Source organism: Oryctolagus cuniculus, chromosome 7 (assembly GCF_051225735.1).
Source record: "Oryctolagus cuniculus isolate XC-2025 breed Fujian yellow rabbit chromosome 7, ASM5122573v1, whole genome shotgun sequence".
NCBI classification, from domain to species: Eukaryota; Metazoa; Chordata; class Mammalia; order Lagomorpha; family Leporidae; genus Oryctolagus; species Oryctolagus cuniculus.
Genome location: NC_142873.1, coordinates 35,804,409 through 35,830,225, shown reverse-complemented (window position 1 = coordinate 35,830,225; position 25,817 = coordinate 35,804,409). Strand labels below are relative to the sequence as shown.

At 36.1% G+C, this 25,817-nt stretch overlaps 1 protein-coding gene across 4 annotated transcripts in view; it reads left to right on the top strand.

Annotated features, from left to right (window-relative positions):
- Positions 1-23,199, top strand: part of NUF2 (NUF2 component of NDC80 kinetochore complex) — a 29,392-nt gene extending 6,193 nt beyond the window's left edge. For all 4 annotated transcript variants that reach the window (XM_008264151.5, XM_008264152.5, XM_089299654.1 and 1 more), the window contains exons 5-14: positions 726-787; positions 2,214-2,311; positions 3,472-3,545; positions 5,612-5,708; positions 6,815-6,877; positions 10,331-10,468; positions 12,342-12,482; positions 14,108-14,283; positions 15,471-15,606; positions 20,689-23,199. In XM_008264151.5, the coding sequence (XP_008262373.1) occupies positions 726-787; positions 2,214-2,311; positions 3,472-3,545; positions 5,612-5,708; positions 6,815-6,877; positions 10,331-10,468; positions 12,342-12,482; positions 14,108-14,283; positions 15,471-15,606; positions 20,689-20,823 (1,120 nt within the window). In that variant the 3' untranslated portion in view covers positions 20,824-23,199. The remainder of the gene's footprint in view (positions 1-725; positions 788-2,213; positions 2,312-3,471; positions 3,546-5,611; positions 5,709-6,814; positions 6,878-10,330; positions 10,469-12,341; positions 12,483-14,107; positions 14,284-15,470; positions 15,607-20,688) is intronic.
- Positions 23,200-25,817: the final 2,618 nt, after the last annotated feature.

Here is a 25,817-nt window from a genome sequence, read left to right as displayed (position 1 = left end):
ATTTCCCATTCTCCTCCATCCTATATACATTCAGAATTACAGATTTCCACCAAATAGAACTGCCTCCACTGTGGTACTTTCAGGGGGCTTTCAGATAAAAGTGTAATGTATAATTCCAACAACTTTCTGTCTTCTTTTTAAAATTTCTAAAATTTATTTTCTTTATGTTGAAAGAAAGACAGATTAGGGAGTGCTGATTCACTCCCCAAATGCCTGCCATAGCAGGGACTGGAGCAGGCCAAAGCAGTAAACCAGAACTCAGTCTAGGGCTCTCTTGTGGATGACAAGGTCACAAGTATTTGAGCTGTCGCCCACTGCCTCCTGGGGTGCATATTAACAAGAAGCTGTACTGGAAGTGGGTGAGCTGGGACTTGAACCTGGCACTCTGATACAGAATGTGGGCGACCCAAGGTGTGTCTTAAATACTGTGCCAAATCCCCATTCTGTTTGCTATATTGTGGAAGATTTTGAGTTCTTAATGTGTCTTAGGGTTTCTATGAGTGTTTGTTGTTATTAGAAGATGTAACTATACCTTGTTATGTGTGAATCTATGTAGTATCTAGAAAAAATAGATTTTAGTGCTATATCATGCATTGTAGTAGACTTCTTCTGATTTGGTCCTTTGATATTGAGAAATCTCTTTTTGATAAGAGGTTTGTTTTCTGTAGCTGAGTATGTAATTTATAATATACTCTTCAATATTCTTTCTCCACTTCATCTTCAAGGGATTCATTTCTGCCCATCTGCCGGGTGAATGATTTTGAGATTGCTGATATTCTATATCCAAGTAAGTGTAAACTTAAAACAATTTCTAGTGTCTGGCTTCAATCTGCTGTTGTACTCTTCATCAGTCAATGTTCAAAAAAAACTTAATATGGCTTTAGAAAATGTATCCCATCTTGTAGGGTGATTTTATTGTATCTTATTATTGAAATTGTTTTTTCTGTAAATTTGCAGAAATTCTGTTTTTTAAAACATTCTTAAGTCCTTACATATCAAAAATGTTCTGTATACTTGAGAATATAAATACAAATTATATGCAAGTGTGATATTGCATCATACCAGTTTTACCAAATTATAGCAGTATTACTTTTTACTATGTAATAATTATCTCTTAGCAGTAATAAGAATAGTCATGATGTTGTATGAGAATGTATAATTCTGCCACGTTTATTTAAGTGTCCTTCATTAATTTGTTTCTGATATTCATCAAATCATTTTATGCTGCAGGAGATTGGGTGTGCTATTTAAAAATTTGGGTTTTTCTTAGCCATTTAGGGGTCTTTGTTTATTAATCTATAATTTACACACAACAGAAATCCACCACTTAAAGGTAGACTAGTTTTAAGGAATGTTTATTATTGTGTAATCACTGCCACAGTTATGTGTAGAATATTCTCATGACCACCAAAAGTTCCTGCACATCCCTTTGCTGTCTCCTACAGCCACTCCCATTGTCCGGCAACCCCTAATCTGTTTTCTGTCACTGTGGGTTTGCCTTTTAGAATTTCATTTGAAATCATACAGAGTGTAGTCTTTCATGTCTGGTTTCTTTACACATAATACTTTTAAAATTCATCCATGGTATTTCTTTTGTTAGTATTTTGTTTCTTCTAATTTTGGAGTGCTGTAAGTATATTGCACAATTTGCTGATCCACTGAGTAGTTGATAGACATTTGAATTGTTTGTAATATTTGGTCATTCTGAATAAAGGTATGAATGTTAGCATGCAAGTCTCTGTGTGGACATGTTTTCATTTCTCTGAATAAATACGTAGGAATAGATAGACTTATTCATGTGGTGATAACATGTTAATTGGGGTATAGCCTGAAAACTCTCCACAGTGCAGGCTGGTGCATTTACAGGATTGAATTTATTTGATTCTGTTGGAGATTTCTGTTCTACATTGCCTGTTGTCCATTGTCTGAAATTTGTCACTTCCTATGTTGTGTCTGTTTTTCTAGTTGTTTGTGATGGGAGGATAAATCTGGTCCTTTTATTTCCTTGTGGCCAAGAGTAATTTGCTGGTTTTTTTCTTCGTTACTAAAGTAACTCTTATGTTTAAGTTTGAGCAAATGTTCAATATTTTGTTAGAGTGTATACAGTTTTATTTTATACACCATGAGCAGAGTATGTGGCAAGAGAGGATGAATTTTGGTTCTTAGGTTGTTTTAAAGATATATTTTTAAAAGAGTCTTGTTTTCTATTTTAGAAGCAAAACGGACAAGTCGGTTTTTAAGTGGCATTATCAACTTTATTCACTTCAGAGAAGCCTGCCGTGAGACATATATGGAATTTCTTTGGCAATATGTAAGACTTAAATACATTTTTGTTTGCATACCAGATCAGTAATATCATTTATGAGCTATTAATCTATTTTGAAATATTTGTCTTGGGTATGAAATTGTTGTACGGCCTTTAGAATTGAATTTATATAAAGATGCAGATTTTTGTACTCCTGGAAAGCATACCCTAGAATGAGATTTTCTTTGATATTTGTAACATTTGGGAAAGGCTGAGTTGTTTTGTTTAATTCTTTTAACTAATCTTCCTTTCCTGTATTAGGAAATGTTGGCGAAGTGAATATTGATAAGTTTTTCTTTTCATATTGCATAGGTAGTATAGTGTTATTTAAATAATTGAGATAGCTGAGTTTTATTTGCCTTTTAAATACTGGCCTAATTGTACCAAGTTGTGTATCACACATGCCCCGCATTGCACTATAAGTCTTGGTCCAATGTATTCAATCACTTTATCAAGTAGAAACGTACTTTCCTTCTATACTTTAGAACATGTTGGAACATTCTGGATAATCTGTGATTTATACCTAGTTGTCCTCAGTTCTGGACTCTCAGAAAAGCATACAAGTAACATCAAGCAATTAGATCTTGAGCTCTGGCTGTACTGAACTTTATAGATAAATAGTTGGTACAAATCGTGCTAAGTTTGTAATTCCTAGAGATCACACATTCTTTAGAGTTTACACATGCATGTGCCAACCATCACATATGTGATTTTGTTTGGCTAATTTCTCCTCATTTTTAAAGTTAAAGCTCAGACATCTGTCACCTGTATAAAGCCCTCCATGACCTTCAGCCATTACCAACATTGTGTTAGATGTCACTTCTTCTTTGTCCCCACTGTATTCATTACTGCAGCAAGCTGCTTTATAGTCATTTATTCCTGTATCTGACTCTTAATGGCGACTGAACTATTGGAATTCAGGAATTATAAGCTAGTCTTGGAAATTCCCAGCACCTAGTATAGTACCTAACTATGGTAAGTGGTCAACAGAAGTCTAATTCATTTGTTATGAATGCATGACTATCATACATTTCTTATTTCTGATGGTAAAAATTATAGAGTGAGTAAACCTCTTGCAGTTTGTGCTTCTGGATTTTAGAAATAAAAATATGTCAATGATTATGTTGAAAAGCGCTAATATAATATTATTAAAATTGCTTTAATAGAAATCCTCTGTGGACAAAATGCAGCAGTTAAATACTGCTCACCAGGAGGCATTAATGAAGTTGGAGAGACTTGAGTAAGTGTCAGATACGTGAATGCAGTTTTAAATGAAAAATTAATTGTAAGTTATATTTTACAACTTAGAGTCCACCTTGAGTGTCTTTTATCTTCTTTAGTAAATGGTATTTAAGTTTGCCTTGTCCAACAAAACAGACAAAATTTAGTTTTTATTCTTTTAATTATATTATTTACTCTTTGGCTTCTTTCTCTTCAGTATGTTAGCCTGATTTGTTTAAACTCTTAACTTCCTCCCTAAGTTATATATGGATTATCTTAGGTAGATGAATTAACTGTCCAGACTCTTTCTTCCTTTAGATCTGTTAACTCTGTTAAAATTTTTGTTCCTAAGACAGAATTTGTTTTGTTTTGTTTTTGACCCACAGATCATAGAAAAAGCTCAATAAACAATTATGCTTTTTGGCCTTCCTTATTTGAGAATACTTTTAAAAGTTTAAAGATTTATGTATTTATTTAAAAGAGTTATACAGAGAGAAGAGAGAGCGAGAGGAATCTTCCACCCACTGGTTCATTCCCTAGATAGCTGCAGTGGCCAAGTCTGAGCCAGGCTGACACCAGGAGCCAGGTGCTTCATCTGGCTCTCCCACAGAGGTGTCAGGGGCCCAAACATTTGGGCCATTTTCCGTTGCATTTCCCAGGCCATTATGAGGGCGCTGGATCAGAAGTGAATCAGTAGCATATGGCCTGGCACCCATACGGGATGCTGGCATTACAGGCAGTGGCTTTATCTGGTACACCACAACACCATCTCCAAAAAGATGGTGATTTTGGTACCATAGAATTTTAAAATCCATGTTTTTTCATAAACATTTTAATAAACTTTTTTAAAATTCTTCATTTGCATAAATTTCAATTTTTTTGCACCAAAATAATCTTTTAAGTCTATTTTCCACAAACTGTTTAAAGTACCCTCATATATATACCCTCTTACTGCATATATCCTGGTATAGGGGTTTATCGGGACATACCACCCAGTTGTATGCCGGAAATCCCACAGCTTGAAAATGGATTTAATACACCCAGTACTGAACATCTGAACATGCTGAGCCACGTAGTGTGCTGTAGAGTGTTGGTGGTTCACCCTCACGATTACGTGGCTGATTAGGAGATATGGTTCACTGCTGTGCTCAGACCATAAAAAAGTCTTACACCGTGCATTGCAGGAAAGATCAAAATTCCTAGTAGGGTTTCTATCACTCTTGTGTCCTTACAGAGTTGAAAAAATTGTTTATGTGGAGCCATTTTAAATTGGGGACCATTTATATTGATTTTGAACAAAAGTTTTTTTTTTTTAATTATATCCTTTCTAATTTGTTGATGTCCTTAGGCTTTTTATTTCAGTTGAGACCTTTTCTAACCTACCCCTGGTATACATGGCCTTTATAAGCAGCAGTAGGCTGAAAGACTGGGAAAGGGCAGTAGATATTAAAATTTAGCATAAGACACCACAAGTCACATCAAAAAAAAAGTGACAGAATGGGAGAAAATCTTTGTAACATGCTGCAAAACATTACCAACTCTATTAACCAAAGCCCTGCAATATCCTAGTATACAAACTGATAGAGGAAAAGGTAACTTAATAGAGAAATGGACAAATGCTATAAACTGGGAACTTATAGGAGTATGAAAACAGATGGCTAATAGGTGAGCAGGAACTAAAGTTAAGAATAAGCATGGAAGAGATTTGAGCATGTCCAAGTGCTGTTTGCAAGGACTAGAGCAGAGGAATGGATGGTATGAGAGAGAGTAAGAGATGTCCAGAGATGAGAGCCGGAGTGAAGGGGAGAAATTAGCATTGAACAGGAAAAGGAATAGCATTTTCACTTTATTACAAATGGAGTTAGAAGGGGTAGGTGGTAGAAGATGAGTTGTAGATTTGATGGTAGAAAATTAATGGAGCTCATCTGATGTTTATTTTCTCTCTTTGGTAGACTGTCATAGGAAAGGATGGAGTTCAGGAACAGTGAAAACAATGTTTTCTTCATCTAAGTTATTTAAGGGCAGGGACTTCATTTTGACCCTTCAAAATTAGGAATAAACGTTATTTTAATTTATTATCTTTAGTTCTGTTCCAGTTGAAGAGCAAGAGGAGTTTAAGCAACTTACAGATGATATTCAGGAGCTGCAACAATCACTGAATCAGGAGTTCCGTCAAAAAACGGTATCTGTTGTGACACACCTTCAGATTTAAAAAAAAATTTTATAGATGTGGTAAGGCGTGTACTGGTGGTAAGAGCACATTGCATTAGTTGCAAAATAATTGGAATATATTGATTGCTGTGCCTATTTGTGCTCCTTATAATGATAAGTGATTGTTTTGCCCATGTACAGTCATGATGGTTTGTGTTGTCAAAATTATGTACTATAGTGTTGAATGCAATTTTTTATTATTCTCTTGTCCCTAAACTACATTCTGTGGCAACCTGGAGACTGCAGCAAACCCTCAAGGGTGCCTCCGGATATTACTATGAATTTTCCTGGGAAACCCTGTAATAACATTTGTCATTTACCTGTTGAACTATTATTAGCATATGGCAGTTTTGTTGTGAGATCATATTACTTTCCTTTCGTATCTGTGTGAAGCTGGATTTTTTCTACATATTGCAATTTCTACAATAGAAAGCAACCAATAGTGTTTTTTTTTTCTTACTATTTGTTGAACTATTCGCTTAGTGTACAGTTAATCTTACGGATAAAGTAAACTGAAAGTAGTTCATTGTAGACATTAAGAGAAGAGAATGAGAGAGGAAGAGGAAAGGTAGGAGTGTGAGCAGGAGGGAGGTAGGGTGTGAAGTATCTCTGTGCTCCTAAATCTGTATATATGAAATACATGAAATTTATTTACCTTAAATAAAATAAAGAAGCATTATCATGAAAATCATTGTGGAACAGGAAGTGATTATGTCTATGTCCAGTCTGATTCCAAGGTATGTGAATTTATATAGAAACATCCAATTTGGAAGTAGTGGTGGTTATTTTGAGGATAAGGTAAAAATATTTTTCCTTTCAACTACTATGTATTGTTTTTTCCATGGGCTCCCTATTGTTAGGATATATATACATGTACGGTTATTTATGCTTAACTACTTAGTAAAGAAACTCTTAGTTTTTTTTTGGCCTATGGACATTGTGAATGGAGAACATTTAAGAATATCTCATCTAACTCACTTAATTCCTTTCTTACATTTATTTTATGAGAAAGCAGTGAGTGGCTGAATGTGAATCTGATTTGATTTATTGTAAAGCATGTGCTGCTTTTTCCTTTAGATAGTGCTGCAGGAAGGAAATTCCCAAAAGAAGTCAGAGATTTCAGAGAAAACCAAACGCTTGGTAAGCAACTTTAGCATTTAAAGTTTGTGTATTTTAGAGGAATATTTTAGTAGTGTGTGTTATTTAATCAAACATTTCTTATGTTTTTCCTTGAAAATAAAACTTTAAGTTTGAATGTAACAGATGTCTACTGTTTTACAAAATATTGAAATATAGAAATGGATGAAGAAGATAAAAAAAAAAACTGAGCTCTTACCACTCCATCTGATATATATCATAGATTTCATTCTTTATGCAAATTTACATATATGTGTGTAACTTTACATTAATTGTATTACATTCAATATGTTCCAAGCTGCCTTTTATCCTGACTTAACAGTATAGTCCAAATAGTTATCAGGAGTTTCAAATAGATCTTTGTTGTGTTAGTGGCTGTATATTGTTATGCATTGTTTATATGTACCATAATGTGGATTATTTGAGTCTCCCAGTACTTACATTGCTTGTTTTTTTGCTAACCATAAATGTATATATATGAGTGCTAAACACATATATCTGAACTTAATGTATATTTCTGCATCGGATTGATTTTTTTTTTTTAAGATTTGCTTTATGTATTTGAAAGGCAGAGTGGCAGATAAAGGGACAGAAAGAAAGAAAAAGGTGTTCCATTTGCTTGTCCACTTTCCAAGTGAGACCACAAAGGCCGGGGCTGGGCCAGGCAGAAGCCCTTAGCTTCATCCAGGTCTCCCACGTGAATAGCAGGGGCCTTGGGCCATTTTTTGCTACTTTCCCATGCACGTTAGCAGGGAGCTGGGTAGGAAGTGGAGCAGCCAGGAACTGAACTGGCATTGTGATATTAGATGTCAGTATCACAAGTGGTGGCTTCACCAGCTACACCACAACACAGCTCCTGCTTTTTATATTAGAATAAATTCCCAAGTTTAGGATTTCTGGGTCAAAAGAAATAAACATTTACAGTTGACACATATTGAAACTAACTTCAATAAAACGTGTATGTTCCTTTCTCTACACCCTTGCCAAATTGGATGTTTTTAGTGTTTTCCTTTGATACTCATTTTTTTCTCTTACAGAGAAAAAAAGCTTCAGTTTTTAATTTGATGTCTTTAATTCTAGTGATTTTTACATCTCAGTGATTTGATTTTTACATCTCAGTTACTCTCATTTTTAAAACTATTTATATAGCTTACTTGTTTAAAAAAAATCTCCGTTAATAAGAGATGTTAGCTGTCTAATTATGTGTCTTATAGATATGGTCTTTATCATATTGGACTTTAATTATGTACATAGGAAGGCCTTTCCCATTCATCTTACTACTTTTCAGTAGTATGTTTTCTCATTTTACTTTCATGTTTTCCCTATTATTTTAACACATATATTTTAGATACACCTGAAATGTACTTTATTATCATATGTCTTATTTTTTTGTTTATTGGCAAATGACTTCTTCTGAGTAGTACTGACTGTGGCTCAATTTTATTACTCATTTGTTTTTGTCTCATTTAAAACTAGGTTAAAACAAAATCACCTTGTAATTATATCAAGCTTAGCTTTTCATAAAGGGAAGAAAAGTAGTGAAAGTCAACACTGTTTTAAACAACATGACTAATTTTGTAGAGCGTTAAGAGTAGATAGTATGGTGGTTTGCTGACTCCAAGATGGAGTATATAGAAACAACAGAAATGCAGTATTTCAGACATTCAGTTTTGGCCTCTGAGTTAGCCATTAAAAAGGTAAGAACCTTTTTTTTTTAAGTTAAAATTTAGACAAATGACAGAAGTCATGTAACAAAACATCCATCTTATAAAATACTCAAATTAAAGTTCTTTTCCCAGCCCTCTTCACCTAGAGGTAACATTGTTCTTTCTCTGTGACATCCCATGCACATAAAGTCACTTGTCACACTTTGGTGGTTCTGTTTTTGTGGAAACAAGTCGGTTTTTTTGTAGAAACAATTTTGTTCACAGAATTGATCTGTTTTATATGTTGATCTGTGAATCAATTCTTTTGCTTAATATTGCTGAGAATTCTTTCATGTCAGTATGTGGAACCATAATATCTGAAAACAATATATACACTATCAACAAGTATTTGAGAAAAAAGGTTCATATGAGTTTTTTTTTAATATACAATTTTTAGATTTGCAGAAAAGTTCTAAGAGACTATCTGGATAGCCTACACTTTGCTTCCCTCTATGGGGGAAATTCATGAGAAGGAATTTTTTTTTTTTTTTAAGATTTATTTATTTGAAAGGCAGAGTTAGAGAGAGAGATGGAGAAAGGGAGATACAGAGAGGAAGAGGTCTTCCATCCACTGGTTCACTCCTCAAATGGGCACAATGGCCAAGGCTGGGCTATGCTGAAACTGGGAGCCAGCAAGCTCTTCTGGTTCTCCCACGTGGGTGCAGGTACACAAGCACTTCTTCCACTGCTTTCCCAGGCACTTTAGCGGGGAGCTGGATCAGAAATGAAGCAGCCGAAACTTGAACTAGCACTTATATGGGATGCCAGTGCTACAGTCAGCAGCTTTACCTCCTCTACCACAGCACCAGCCCCAAGGATTTTGTTTTGATTCAACAAACATTTATTGAGCATCTTCTCAGTGCTCTTTGGAGACCCAGAGAGCAAAGATAACGTAACAACTCCAAATTGCATGGCCAATTTGGAAACGGGTGTTAAACCCTTATTTATAGCTTTGCAATACATTAATTATGCTATTTACAGAAGGAATGTAAAGGAAATGGTAGCAGGATTTTCAAGGATCAATAGAAATTCAATGGGCAGACAGGAGTGGTATGCTGATTTTCTAGGAGAATCATACTTATCAAAGAATTAGCAGTTAGAAGTTGTGGTTTGGTGCATTAAACCACCACCTGCAATACTGGCATCACATATCACAGTGCCAGTTCAAGTCCCAGCTGCTCTGCTTCTGATCTACCTGCCTATTAATATACCTGAGACAGCAGTGGAAGATGGCCCAAGTACTTGGGCCCCTGCCACCCACGTTGGAGACCGGGATGGAATTCCAAGCTCCTGGCTTCATCCTGCCCCAGCCATAGCCATTGTGGTTGGTTGGGGAGTGAACCAGCTTGAAGATACTGCTTTTTCTCTCTCTTTCTCCCTCTGTCTCTGTGTGTCACTTTTTCAAATAAGTTTTAAATAAATTTTTTTAAAAATTTAAAAAAGGTATGTTAGAATTGTCTAAACTAAAAACAATTATTACCATATTATAGGATATAGTAGGCAACTTGTGACAGATGAAACTGAAAAGGAAGGTAATAGCTGTGTAATGAAGGAGCTTGAGTGTCATGCTAGGGAGCTTGCCTTTTGGCATAGAGTTACTCATGAGCAAGTAAGCAGGCCAGTAATATGGTCAAAATTTAATTTTACCCCTCTACAGTGAATATGGGACTAGTTTTTTGTTCTTTTCCATGATTGATGTGGTAAATCACCATTTTATTATATATTATATATAAAAATGTTTTCTGAACAGAATGAACTAAAGCTGTCAGTAGTTTCTTTGAAAGAAATACAAGACAGTTTGAAAACAAAAATTGTGGATTCTCCAGAGAAACTGAAGAATTATAAAGAAAAAATGAAAGATACAGTCCAGAAGCTTAAAAATTCCAGGGTGAGTTTCCTTTTCATTTTAATTCTTTCCTATGTGTTTTCTTTTTGGCCAGTCTTGTTTAATTGTGTTAATTTTCTGGTTCCTAGATTATCTCTACTTTCTTCCTCTTTCACTTTTTGAATTTGCATCCAGTTATAGCTCTTCTTAAAAGTAGATATAGGGGGGAAAAATTTCAAGACATGGGATCAGTTGTGTAGCAGAGTTTTGAGACTTTGCTGTGAGTGGTGAAAACAAATATTCTGAACATGTGAATTGATGAGAATCATGTTGTAGTAACTACTATGCAACTGTGTTGACCCTGAGAATCTAACATATCAATAAATTCCTTTAAAACAACAGTTATGTACTCCCAAGATCTAGTTATTTTAGTATACAGGAGAAAAATATTAAGCGATTTTGTAAACAGTTGCATAATTAGAAATCATAGTATGTACTTTGACAGAGTAAAGGGCATGCATGTGTGGAGCCTGAAGGTGTACAAGAAATGTTGGTCCCCTCTGTTTAATTTTGCTTAAATGTAAAACTGCTCCAAAAAATTAAAATCCATTTAAAAAAAAAAAAACACAAAGAGAAAAAATAGGGTGTTTTAAAATAATGTTATGGCGGGGGGCCCAATTTAGTATTGTGAGAATCAGAAGAGGAAAGGAAGTAGAAATGTATGCTAATATCTGAAGGATTAACAGTTTATCAGTAAATTTTACATGGAAGCACATTCAAGGCAGAGGGATTAGCATATATGAATTCTGTGAAGTAGTAGGGAACAAGGTATGCTCAAGGTTAGAGATCACTGTGGGAGGTGGTTTGAAGTGGGATAGGACAAAATTAGAAGTGGATAGACAACTTAGCATCATTTATGAGGCAAGGTTTTTAAGCTACTGATGAAAAAATGTATGGCTTATCTCTGAGCTTACTAAGATCACTCCTGATAATTAATATTATCATACAGAAGTAAACAAAAATTATCATAATAGAAATGAGAGCCCAGAAATGGCTTTATATAATATATATATAGGTGAAAAGGATGGTTTATCTAAAAGAAAGTTCTGTTTCAATTAGATATTCAACTTGAAGGAAAGGTAGTTGGGTCTATCCCTTATGCCAGTTAGAAAAATAAATTCTGTGTATTAAAAGATAAAATATAACAATTTTAGGAGAACGTATTTAATCTTTAACTGGGATTTTTTAAAAAAAAAATTAAGATTGGGAACCCAAAAACTAAGCCTATTGGAACATACTTAAATTGCATATGTCAGGTAAGAGGATTATGTCTGATATGCAAGAAGTATCCGTGAAATAGCAAGAAAAAGACATCATAGAAAACTGAGCAGTAATGCGACTGGGCATCTCACTGAAGGGATATAGAACTGGTGAATAAGGTGGGACAAGGGGCAGGCTAATGGGGAGAAGGGAGAAGTCTTTGTATTGTTCCAGTGGTTATGGTAAATGTGTATTCATTTTTAAATATTAGAAGAGGAATTAATCTTCTTAAAATAACTAGCTGTAGTAATAACAATTATGTAAATGAATGGGAAGATTATAAATGGTAATATGATTGCCCAGTAATAATCAGAAGTGGTTTGAGTATTTGCAGAGTGAACTATTTTAATGTCTTCATAAATAACCTTGGAAGATATTTCAGTGAATGCTATAGTAAAATAGGGCACTTTTCCTTTGTCTGAGGATAGATATTTGGCAGTTAAGCATAATTATATGTGTATGGACACTTGTCAGTAAAAGTGCTGGGTTACTGATTTAGAAACTTGTTCTCTGAAGCTTTCAGTTTTAAGTGCAGAAATTATTTAAGAGCAAAAAATTGACATTGCCATTTCATAAAGGAGAATAACACTGTGGTCTCTGTTTTCTTTTTTCAAAGCAAGAAGTGATGGAAAAATATGAAATCTACAGAGATTCAGTAGACCGCCTGCCATCCTGTCAGTCAGAGGTGCAGTTATATCAAAAGAAGATACAGGACCTTGCAGATAATAGGGAAAAACTAACCACCATTTTAAAAGAGGTTTGTATGGTGTAGAGTTTTCATGTCTTTATTATGTAATATCTTATTGTAATTCCTTGGATTTGTTTTCACATTTATTAGCTTTTCCTGGGGAAAAAAAAAAAGATTGTTCTAAGTATAATTGATATAGCACTATATACTGGGAAACAAGACAGTTTTCTTATTAAACAGAGCAATAGCTACTATTTTAGCCCTAAGAAGAAATGGATAAGAATGAACATAGACCATTGGCATGTATATTTTGGAAAATTGTAATGTAATTTTAAACGAGTTAAAATACTTGGAAATGATCTTATAATCAGTAACATAAAGTTTCAGCATGGCATCCAACATTGTACCTAAGATTATTTTATTTTCTTTATGTTTTTAATTTATGTTATTTGAAAGGCATAGTTACAGAAGGAAAGACACAGAGAGAGGTCTTCCATCCTCTAGTTCAATCCCCAAATGGCATAACAGCCTGGGCTGGGCCAAGCCAAAGCCAGGAGCTAGGAGCTTCTTTCTGGTCTCCCACATGGGTACGGGGCACCAGCACTTGAGCCATCCTCCACTGCTTTCCCAGGCACATTAACAGGAAGTTGAATCAGGAAGTACAGCAGCTGGGACTCGAACTGGTGCCCATATGGAATGCTGGCACTGCAGTCAGTGGCTTAACCAGCTACACCACAGCGCTGGCCCCATATCTAAGATTTATAAAGAGATTTAAAGTTTATGACATTTAATGTCTCTGTCCTAAAGAATGAGAGCTATTGTTGTCACTTAAGTTTCTTAGGCTAGATACCTGAAAATCCTTTTCCACTTCTTAACTCTATCATCTTAATCTAGACTGCCTGCTGGATTACTAACATATTAGTGAAAGCAGTTTTTTTTTTTGTTTGTTTGTTTGTTTGGTTTTTTTTTTTTGAGGAAAATAAGGTGATATTACCTGAGGTATTCTTTCCTAACTTCATACTCCTCTTATCTGACATCAGGAATCACCAAAAAAAGATTGACAAGTCCTGTTTTGCATTTTGTTTAAGGTCTACCCTTCCTTGTTGTTTTTTTTAATATTATGTGGACTTACTTTTTTTTTTTAAGATTTATTTTATTTGAAAGACAGAGTTACAGAGAGACATAGAGACACAGAGAGATCTTCTATCTGCTGGTTCATTCTCCAAATGGCCGCAATGGCTGGAGCTGAGCCAATCTGTAATCAGGAGCCAGGAGCTTCTTCTGGGTCCACGTGGGTCCAGGGGCTTTCTGCTGCTTTCCCAGGTGCATTAGCAGGGAGCTGGATCACAAGAGGAGCATCCATGACTCAAACCAGTGCCCATATGGGATGCTGGTGCCTACCATCTTATCTCAGACCCTGACTCTCAACCCTAGCCTCAGAGCCCATCTTCTTACTGTGTCTCTGTTCCTGTCCTTGCTCAGGTTAATTCATCAAAGTATCTCTCGAGTTACTGTGTTCTTTCTTTCTTCTTGTTGTCTCCTTTAGTTAGAGTGGCATTTTTCTGCTGGGCTTCTGGGTTTAAACAGTTTTATTCATTTTAAAATTATATTTTACTAAAGCTTATCATAGATAATAACTTTTTCATTTTCTTTAATTGGTTGTATTAACTTCAAATACTTCTCCTAAAACATAGAGCCTGAATTTGGAGGACCAAATTGAGAGTGATGAGTCAGAACTGAAGAGATTGAAGACTGAAGAAAATTCATTCAAAAGACTGATGATTGTGAAGAAGGAAAAACTTGCTACAGCACAATTCAAAATAAATAAGAAGCATGAGGATGTTAAGCAGTACAAACGCTCAGTAATTGAGTATGTAGTTATTTTCAATTTTAGTGCATTAGAAAGTAATTAGAAAAAGCTAATACATCTTCCCCCTCTAGGAGTCCCAAACTACGATATGCATATTTTCTGGAAGGTATTCTACCTTCAGGTGACTAAAACAGATGAGTTAATTATGAAACTTACAGTGCTTTGTCTAGATTTGGAGGTGTTTTAGCTATGAGGTTTTTTTCCTTTTCTAGATACCATGATTGTAGTGCCTTGTGTAATTCTTCAAAAGGGTATTGGTGTTACTACTTCTTTCAGCACCCTATATTTTCTTAATTGAAGTTTAATTTTGTGTACACAGAGCCAGTATGGTTTTCCATAGCATTGATGTCTTGGACAATCTATTCAAAGAAAATCACTTAACATGACTTAGTGAAGCCAATATCCTTCATGTTGATGGAAACATTGGTGGCACGTATTGAGGCCATATTTCTGTATTAGACCATGCTGTTTGAGCAGATGTGGCAAGAGTGAAAATCCTAGCCAAGTTTTTCTGGGTAGCTTCCAGTAGAGCTGCTCATGACCCATCTTGTTTTCAGGAATGCAGTGAGGCAGAAGCCTCAGTGCACTTTAGAGATGATGGTCTGTGGTTGCATTAGGATAAGTCCACTGGTCCAGCTGGCCAGTAGAGTTGTCACAGCCACATTTTGAGGAAAAGTCTTACTGTTTAAGGAAGAATTAATGCTTTGCTAAATATTGGGGTTTTTTTTAGCCAATATGTTGAGATATTATTAGTAGAGTTCCTCCCCATCAGTCCCAAGAATGTGTTTTCAGAATACATGTCCCGTAAGTATCCAGGATGCCATTCTTTCAGTAGGGATTGAGCATTTCCTCCACACTGCCTCACACAAATAAAGAAAAAGGGCAGAACCTGAGGACTTTGTGTTTGTTGCCAAATGCCTTACAGAAAAGTTGTGCTGGTTCAACTGGGGAAATGTAACTTAAAAATCTCCATTTTAAAGAATGTCTTTTTGGTGAAGACTTTACTGTATATCATGATGTGACTGTAGCATCACATTTCAGGATTTTCATCCATTTCCCTTTGTTCCTTGAGAAAAGTTTTACTTTTGTCAAACACTGATCACTTTGGAATCAAAATTAGAATTAAGTGTTTACCTTTTTAGATACTTAAGAGGAATTATCTATTAACTGTCACTGTTTCCCTGTAGGGATTGCAATAAAGTTCAAGAAAAAAGAGGTGCTGTCTGTGAGCGAGTAACTACAATAAATCAAGAAATCCAAAAAATTAAGTCTGCAATTCAACAACTAAAAGATGCCACCGAAAGGGAGAAACTGAAGTCTCAGGTGAGTGTGTTCAAAAGAAATTAGCTTCAGATAATCACATGAGCTTAAAATGTAAATTCATGTCATCCTAATTATGAGGATTCTGATTAATTCTCTGGAGTAGAAATTGACCCCTAGGGTTTTTCCTTTTACTTTAATTTATAGCACCTTTTCTATTATCCTTGTAATGGAAGTAGCCCTGAGATAATGCTACTTCAGTTGGAAGGGAAAAAGGAAATGAAAAGAATGTAAAAGAAAGAAAATGGTCATGTTTCTCTTCCATGGCCTGCCCAATACATTGTTGGACTTTTTCTGTTCTTTTCTTTTTATACTCCATCTATCTATCTTTTTCCTGCCCCTTAACTGGTTAGTCATCAAGACTCAGTCTTTGGCCCTTTAACTCTAGAATGAGGGTTAGAAAGATGTTAGGTGATTATCTGATCCTACCTCTTACATAATCCAAGTCAACAAATACTTATGTGTCTTCATGTAGTCTAAGTACAGTTAATAAACCAGCTATTAATTAATAACTAGTTAGTAATTCAAATTTGAGATATCTGTCTAGCAGTTGTGAAAGATGCCTGTGTCTACCTTGTATAACACTACCAACCTGTTGGGAGTGTATATGTCTCACCAATAGCAATTTTACATTTCTTGACAGTAACAACCATGTCTTGTTAACGTTAGTGTGTCATATAAAACCGTGCCTAGGATGGTGCCTTATATGTAATACACTTTCCATGCATATTTTTAAAATTGAAAGGCTGGGGTCAGTGCCATGGCTCACTTGGTTAATCCTCCGCCTGTGGTGCCAGCATGCAATATGGGCGCTGGGTCCTAGTCCTGGTTGCTTCTCTTCCAGTCCAGCTCTGCTGTGGTCCAGGAAGGCAGTGGAGGATGGCCCAAGTGCTTGGGTGCCTGCACCCACGTGGGAGGCCAGGAAGAAGCTCCTGGCTTCGGATTGGCATAGCTCTGGCTGTAGCGGCCATTTGGGGGGTGAACCAACAGAAGGAAGACCTTTCTCTCTCTCTTTCACTGTCCAACTCTCTGTCAAAAAAAAAAAAAAAAAAAAAAAAAAAGAATTGAAAGACCAACTAGCATGTTTCTTAAAATTCTTTGTATTCAAATTGAATGGGGAATTTTTAAATGAACAAACTCCAATCCAAATATATTATTTAGAATCTACCAGGTGGGCCCCTGAATTTGTATTTTTTTTTAGCATGGCTTTTGAGAAGTTCTGACAGGCTCTTCTTAATTGTTTTCAGTGGTATAGAGTTATAAAACTGTACATGCTGTTCTACAAGGACAGCTTTAGTTAGTAAAAATGTTATTTTTTATTTTGAATTTAAATATTTCTGTATTCTATTGAACTCAGAACTGTTTGGAAAAATCTGTAGCCTTTTCAACTTAATAATTCCTCAGACATTTGTGGATAATAATCATGGGTACTTTCAAATTTATATTATTTAGGTTAGTTAGCCTGTTTTCTAGCCATTCTCTAGATAGGTTGATTTTCAGATTCATTACTATCTTTTTTACTGTCTTTTCTATTCTGTTTACTACTTATCATTATTCCATTTGAAATGTAAAACTCTGTGACAGCAGTTAGCCTAGCAGTTAAGATGTTCATGTCCTGTGTTGGAGTACCTGGGTTCAATACTCAGCTCTGGCTCCTGACTCTAGCTTCCTGCTAATACGGACCCTGGGAGGCAGTGATGATGGCTCTAGTAATTGGGTTCCTACCACTCACATAGGAGACCTGGCTTGAGTTCTTAGCTCCTGGCTTCAGCCTGGCTGGGTCATTGAGGGCACTTGGAGAACAAACCAGCAGCTGGGAACTCTCTGTATCTATCTGCCTTTCTTTCTCAGTCTCTGCCTCTCAAAAAAATTAAAAAATTGGGCCTAGCATTGTGGGATAGCAGGTTAAGGCATCATTTGTAACGTGGGCATCTCATGTAGAGTGCTGATTAAAGTCTTGGCTGCTCCACTTCTAATCCAGCTGCCTGCTAATGGCCTGGGAAGGCAGTGTGGGATGGCCTAAGTGCTTTGACCCCTGCTATCCACGTGGGCAATCGGGATGGAGTTCCTGGCTACTGGCTTCAGCCTGTTCAGCATCAACCTGGCTTTTGGGGGCATTTGCAGAGTGAACTAGCAGTTGAAAGATTCTCTCTCTCTCTCTCTCTCCGCCCCCCTTCCTCTCTCCGTCCCTCTTTCTCTGTCACTGCCTTTCAAATAAAGAAATAAATCTTTTTAAAAAAAATTAAAAATAAGTAAATAAGAATGAAATCTAAAAGCTAGTGCTAAATTCAATCATCCAAAATAATGGTATGGCTAATCCCAAAGTACAATTCTTTTGTTAAGCATAATATTGAATTAGATTTTTAGTAGCAGCAGCTTGCCTTAGACTCATTGAGCTTATGATCAATTAAAGGAGCTCTGTCTTACACATAGAATTCTGCTGAATTAAGATTTTTTTAACCATGCTTTTAACCTGATTATTACTTTTTTTAAGGATTTAGTTTATTTGAAAGGCAGAGTTACAGAGAGAAATCTTCCATCCACTTGGTTAATTCCCCAAGTGACTACAGCAGCCAAGGCTGGACAAGGCCAAAGCCAGGAACCTGGAACTCCATCTGCGTTTCCCATATGAGTGGCAGGGACCCAAGCAGTTGGGCCATCTTCTGCTGCTTTCCTGAGTGCATTAGTAGGAGCTGGATTGGGAGTTTGGGACTCTGACTGGTGCTCATGTAGGATGCCAGTGTCATAGCAGCAGCTTAACCTGCTGTGCCCTGACCCTGGCCCCAGTGACTGTTACTTTTTATTCAGGATTTTACTATTAAGAAATAATAGTGGGTTTTTAAGATTTTGTTTTACTTATTCAACCTATATTTACAAAATAGCAAAATCAGTTTAAATCTATCATTCACATTCATTATTTCTCATTTTGTAATGTAACCTGCAATCTTGATTTCCATTCCTTTTTCTCCAAGATAAACATGTTGAGTAGAACTAAGTTCTTCACTGCATTGTATTTTTTGCTTCAGTTTGGCATGGAGTAATTGATCAAACCTTAAGGTACAATTGTTCAACTGCTACGTTGTTCTAACCTACTTTGCCCAGTCTTCATTGTGATACTCGTTGTTCATTATTAGCATGGGAAGGTCTCTGAATGCTTTGGTTAGCTTAGGACTTCAGATGTTTGCTTCTGCGGACTTGCCACAGGAATTGGGTTTGGTTGGTTCATTCATTTATTGTGGCCCTACCTCTAGAATTGACTCATTGGAAGTAGGCTCATGTTTATTCTCAGGAGAGTATTCCTTTGGGCATATTTAAGTGGTTGCTTTATATATTTATAGATCATGTATCCTTATTTAGCCACACTTAGTTTTGATATTTTTTCACAAGTAATAGCTTTTTACTAAATTTATTCAACTTTCTTTTTACTGTGAATAAACATATACCCCAATAGAACTAGGAGGTTAAATTGATTTATAACTGCTAAATGTGCTGATTTTTTAAAAATGGCATTCACACAAGCCAACAACTAATTCATCTTATTTTTCCTACATGATTTAAGAAATACTTTCAGAAATTTTCTGTTTTCCCAGTGGTTCATATTCTGTCATATTCATAGTAATTTGATGCCTGCTTAGACATTGGAATCTAAAAATGCCCTAGTTTGTATTATGATTTAATACCAATGTTTAGATTTTTTGAGTGTTTGGCCTTATACATCTATTTAATTCACTTAATCTAGAGTGATAGTTCTCAGACTTGCATAGGTGGCAGAGTTGCTAGAAATAGTATTGTTTTTTGGAACACAGTGAATTCATACTATATTAAATTATTTAATTTATTCAATACCTGATAGTGTCCATATTAGGATTTAGCTAAGATAAGTAGTAGACAAAACTATAGGTTAAAAAAAGTTAATGAGAGAGGTGCTTTGAGAACATTGTATCTATTTACTACTTTTTTTCTTCTCCTGTTAGAAAAGGGCTGCTATTTGATTTCATTGGAAAAAACTTACAGAATACCACTGTTTCTTGTGAGATTGTTTACGAATTGTTTTGTCTAAGAAAAATGAATAGAGGATCAACATTATATTCGATGAGTATGAGATAAAAGACAACATAGAATAATTTAGTTCGGATTTCATTAAATCTTTAAAAATTGTTCAGCTCTCATTTTGTCTTAATTCTTAGCATATCCATGTAGGTTTATATGAAAATTCATTATTGCTTAAGTAGAAATACCTGATCTATTTATTAAAACAACTCTAAAAGATTCTAATATATTTTTCAGTCTTATAGATTACTTATTAAATCTTTACACATCTTTTGAATGATGATTAGGGTCAAATGTAGAAGTTATAGTTATCCTTAATAATCTAGATATTTAACATGAAAGCTCAAAAGTAAAATTTTTTCCTTGGTAATTATAAGCTTATTCTGAATTCCTTGCAGCCCTAGCTATTATCCCATGTCTCCACTTTGTTCTAAGTAACAAACTTTTTTAATGTATTATTATAGTTTACAGAATGAATTTTCAAAATATATTTTAATTGGCACATTGTAAGTATTTATGGGGTATAGTATGACATTTTAATACTTGTATGTAATGTGTAATGGTTAGATCAGAGTAGTTAGCATATCTATCACCTCAGACATTTATCATTTCTATGTATTGGGAATATTTAAAATCCACTCTTGTAGCTGTTTTGAAATATTTAGTTAGTTGTTGTCAATCATAGTTATCCCACTGTGCTACTGAACTTTATAAGTTATTCCCCTCATCCAGTGGTACCCCTGTACCCATTAGCCATCCTCTCTCCATCCGTCCCTCCCCTATATTCTTCCTAGGTTCTGGTAACCACTCTTTTTCTATTTTCTACTTTTTTTAAAATCAGTTTTTCAGTTACCATAAATACTTGAGAATTTGCAGTAGAATGAATGTTTAATAACAGCAGGCACACATGCACATGTGGAAGCATGAAAGTTTAGTCTTTAAAATATTAATAAATACAAATGAAATTCTTCTAATTTATTTTTAGTTTAGGTTGTTACATGGAATAATTCTTACTCTGTTTCATTCTCCACTTAGGAAATATTTCTAAACTTGAAAACTGCTTTGGAGAAATACCATGAAGGCATTGAAAAGGCAACAGAGGAGTGTTATGATAGGATAGATGAAAAAACAGCTGAACTGAAGAGGAGGATGTTCAGAATGTCAACCTGATTAGCAACGTCACTTGTCTTTGTAAATGGCTTGCCATCTTTTAATTTTTTTGTTTGGAAAGGGAAGAGTGAAGTTGAAACTACTAGAAGTATCAGAAGTAACAAATAATGTTGGCTCAATCTGTTTTTATATACTCATATATAAATTGTTATTAGATATGCATTTAAAGTGGACTTTTATTAATTTATAATTAAAGTAACTTGTGCAGTTATTCCTGTCTCTATTCTTCCCCCCTTATTGTCAGTAGTAGGAGGAGCAAAACAAAAACCAGTACTTATGAAATGTGTATATATATATATTTTTCTGTTAATTTCATGGCTGTTGTTAATTTGTTGACATACAGAGTTGTGGCATTATTGAGCCCTGACTGTGCTATAAACACTGTAGTTGGGATATCATTTATTTCTCCCTTAAGCAACTTTAGGTAGATTTTATTATTACTACTTTATAGGTGATGTCACTATGAAGATCTTGAAAAATTAAATAGCTGAGCCAAAATTTGACCATGCTCTGTATGATACCAAAGTCCGGAATGGTCCCACTATACCACACTTTCTAATGTAATTATGTGAAAGAGAAAGTTTGAGTGTTTATTTCTTCATTGATGCTATTAGGATTTTTATGAGAAGAATCGGATTAGAACAGTGTCTGGCATGGTAGACACTCAGCTCCTATTATCTGTTAGTATGACAGTCATGGGAGCTCCAGGTGGTTTTCCTTTTGTCAGGCTTAATAAAATGTTCATGTGGTTAGAGGTTTTCAGTGAGGGGAAAGGCCCTGGATTGGGAAGAACAGAAGGGGATAAGCAGTCAAACCACTGCCCTGTCCCTTTCTTGCTTCTCTTTAAATAATCACAGATTTTGATCCATAGTAAAGTCGTGCAGTGAGGCCAGTTAATGGGCATAAAACATGACTGTACCTCTGTCATCTTAAATTTAAAATGGACTTTTCTCCAGCTTTAGTGACTGCGCTGTTCCCCGTACTCCGTATAACCAAATTTCTTGAGAGTGTTTCGTTCCCCATTCATCATTTCATCATGACATTGTTATTTTTAGCCATAGTAATCTTGTGAACTTTTCTAAGATCACCAGAAAATTCCTAGTTCCTAAAATTCTGTGGATGCTTTTTATTGCTTTATCTTCCTCAATTCTACCCATCTAATACTTCGCATTTGTCTCAGAAACACCACTGCCTTGGTTCTTTTAGTTCTCTGTCCTTTTTAACTTTTTCCGTCCAAGGGCTTTGTTTTCTGTTCACCTCCTAAGCATTTGTGTCATCTTGGCTTCTTCCCTTGACCTTCCTTGTCACACCCACTATAATGCTCCTTGAAAACTTTTAGCTGTGGCTTCAGTCATGAATTAAACATTCATACAACTTCTACATTTATGTACATTTGTCATATACCTCCTGAATTTCAGTCTTGTATATTCAATGCCCAGTACGTGTCTAAATCTTACGAAGGCAATCTTCTGGTGAAGCCCAGCGGGCCCTTTCAGAATAATGTTCTTCACGCATAAAAAAAGTACAGGATTGCAAGAGAAACCAATTATATTCAAATATGATTATCAAAAATTTAAAACCATTGTGGTGAACTGTATCACTATGCTTTTGCCTGTGTTGGAAAAGGAACTCATTCACTGTTAGAATGTTAATCTCCCTCCCTTTATCCGTCTAGTAGCAAGAATTGTGGATTAATGTGCCCACATCTACTTTTCACTTCTCATTTGCTCATGTTGCAGTCTGTATTCTCATTGTCACCTGATGAACTTGGGGCAGTTGTACCAGGCTCCCAGTCTCAAAGCCACCTACAGAGACATCAGAGTATTCTGATGTGCAGATTGGTTTGTATCAGTGATCTGTGCAAAGTTTTTTAACCTTTCAAACTGTCTTGCAAGTGTGCCAATTTTTAACTGAAAGAGGAACTGTGGAATACTTTAAATTTCCAAAGGAAACAACAGTACTTCATATCTGTCAGACACCATAGCTCACCATAGTTCAGTTGCGTTGTTAGGCTGCCTTATATCCCTTTTCAATTCATATGTTTGTGAGGCTAGGGTTTTGGCATTTGCTGTAAAGAAAAAAACCCAAATATTAAAATCAAAACTTTTATGGGACAGATAATGAGACAGCAATATCGAATCTGATTCCAAAGTTTGAGAACTTGTACAGCACCCAATAGGCACAGATAGCCTATTAGTACTTAATTACTTAACAGTAAAATAAAACGTTTCAGTTTCTGTTAGGTTGCTGAAACATCCATTGTTAGAACATAAATGCCTGTTAACTTTTTTGGATGTAACTACTTCAATGGAACTGTTAAATATTTTGTAGGGAACCTTTCTCCTTATGGAATAAACTAAAAATTTTTAACTGCCAGCTTTTCATTTTTTGTGGTTATTTTAACTATAATTTGTATCAGAATTTTTATATATGTTTTTCACTTGAGACCAGTAAGTGCTTCTGTTTTAGAATTTCAGGTCTAGCATGGTACCATGCAGTTGATAGTAACTTAAATGTTTACCTGAGAAATGGCCTTTTTTTTTTTTCTTTTCTGTGATCAAATGACAGAGCCTGGAGGCCAAGTTTATCCAAACTCAGCAAGAAACACTCTTTTCACACTAAATATCAGCACATGTTATAGTAACTTGATAACTTCACTTACCTATTTTTGTCCCCAAAAGCCTTATTGAAGAGGCCCTCAATATAATCCACATGAAAATTTATATTTGGCTATTTTGATTAGGGGATAAATTTAAAAATTTAGAATTTATTCCCAGAGCCTTCTTGAAAGTGAGTATTTGAGGCATGTAACCTTTTTACTTTTTCTTAAGACAGGGAAATGAATACAAAAAGCAAATGATATCCCCTATATGTGGGCTCTGTTGAGGCCTGATTGTGAAGGAAACAGTGTTCTGATCCAGACTTTAGTTATCTTTTATGAGTTCAGCTACTTAGCCATATGTAGAGCAAATATTTAATTTCAAGTTCAACTGACATATTTCAAGGAGCTAATCCATTTTGTGACAAAGCAAGGGAAATTGAAATATGCACCTTGCAGGCTGAAGTTAATACATCTGATTTTAGTTTAACGGGATGTTTCCTATTTTTAGTAAGACCAGAAAAGTTTTATATGAAATTCCATTTCAAATTCAGGGCCTGCCACCTATTTCAATTAAGTTGGCACTCTGCCTTTGATTGAAATATGCTTCTCATCTTCCTATCCATATTGCCACCAGGGGGCATAACACAACTTGCATAACCAATGCTAAAATAGCTGTGGATTTGAAAGGCTGAAACAGGCTGAAAATTTTAAAGTGACAGTAAGTGCTTGACGACAAAAGTCAGAATTTAGGAAAAATATGTTTGGAGTTGAAACATGCTGAATAGTATTTTAAAATTTTACTGAAAGGGTGACATTCTGGTATTCCACCTTGACCCTGTATTTACTATCCTTAAAAAAAATTTTTGTTTTGAGCTGATATTTGGCATGGTGGTTAAGACACATAAGACTCAGAGTGCCTTATGTTTGGCACCCCCCTCTAGCTCCTGACTCCAGTTTCCTGTTAATGTAGACCCGGGGATGCAGCAGGTAGTGGCTGAGGTAGTTGGGTCCCTGACCCTCACATGGAAGACCCGGATTGCATTGCTAGCCCCTGGATCTACCCTCTGCCAGAATCAGCTTTTGATGCTGGGGGCACCTGGGGAGTGAACCAGTGAGTGGGAATTCTCTCCATCCATATATCTCCATCCTTCTGACTCTTTAATTTTTTTTTTTTTTTTTTTTTTTTTTTTGACAGTGCACAGTGAGAGAGAGAAAGGTCTTCCTTTTTCTTTTGGTTCACCCCAACCAATGGCCGCTACAGCTGGCATGCTGTGGTCGGCGCACCGCGCTGATCCGAAGCCAGAAGCCAGGTGCTTCTCCTGGTCTCCCTTGAGGTGCAGGGCCCAAGCACTTGGGCCATCCTCCACTGCACTCCCTGGCCACAGCAGAGAGCTGGCCTGGAAGAGGGGCAACCGGGACAGAATCCGGCGCCCCAACCGGGACTAGAACCTGGTGTGCCGGCACTGCAGGCGGAGGATTAGCCTAGTGTGAGCCACGGCGCCAGCCTATGCCTCTTGAATTTAAAAAAAAATTTTTTTTAAATATTTGGAAAAGAGAGAGGAAGAGACAAAGGGATCTTCCATCTGCTGCTTCATTTCCCGAATGGCCACAATGGCCAGGGCAAGGCCAGGCCAGGCTGAAGCTAGGAGCCAGGAATTCCATCCTGGTCTTCCACTGCTGCCTTCCCAGGCACATTAACTTTGATATCGGCTGCCAGCATTGCAAGAGGTAGCTTAACCCTCTGTGTGACTATGTCAGCCTCTTAGAAAATAGTTGTATTGACATTACCTCCTTAGTAATCGGTTCTGGACGTCTAGTCCAGATTGCATGTAACTTGGAAAGTTGAATTTTCCTGAGACAAGAATTTGAGATAACATACAATGAGAAGTCGTTTAGGAAATGAACCTAGTGCACACCCCCCGACACTGCTGTCTCAGTATGACATCCTTTTTTCTCTGATAATCCTGTAAAGTAAGTCCCTACTACCACAAACTTGCCCAGATCCAATCTTACTGCCACCACAGATTCCCCTAAAGTACAAACTTGATTGTCTTTCCTCACTTTTCTATGTCTTTGACAGAATGAGATCCCTAATACTTTGAAATATTCTTATTGATTGATTGATTGATTTGAGAGGCCGAGAGAAAGAGGAAGAAATCCCATTCCTCAAATACCTGCAATGGCCAGGGCTGGGCTGTGGCCTGAGACAGGAGTCAGATAATCAATCTTGGTCTCCCAAATGAGTGGCAGGAACCCAATTACTTGAGCCACCATCACTGCCTCCCAGGGTCTGCATTAATAAGAAGTTGGAATCAGGAGCCAAAGCTAGTAATTGGACTCAGGCACTCCAGTGTGGGACATGTGGATCTTACCTGAGCCTAAACACCCACTT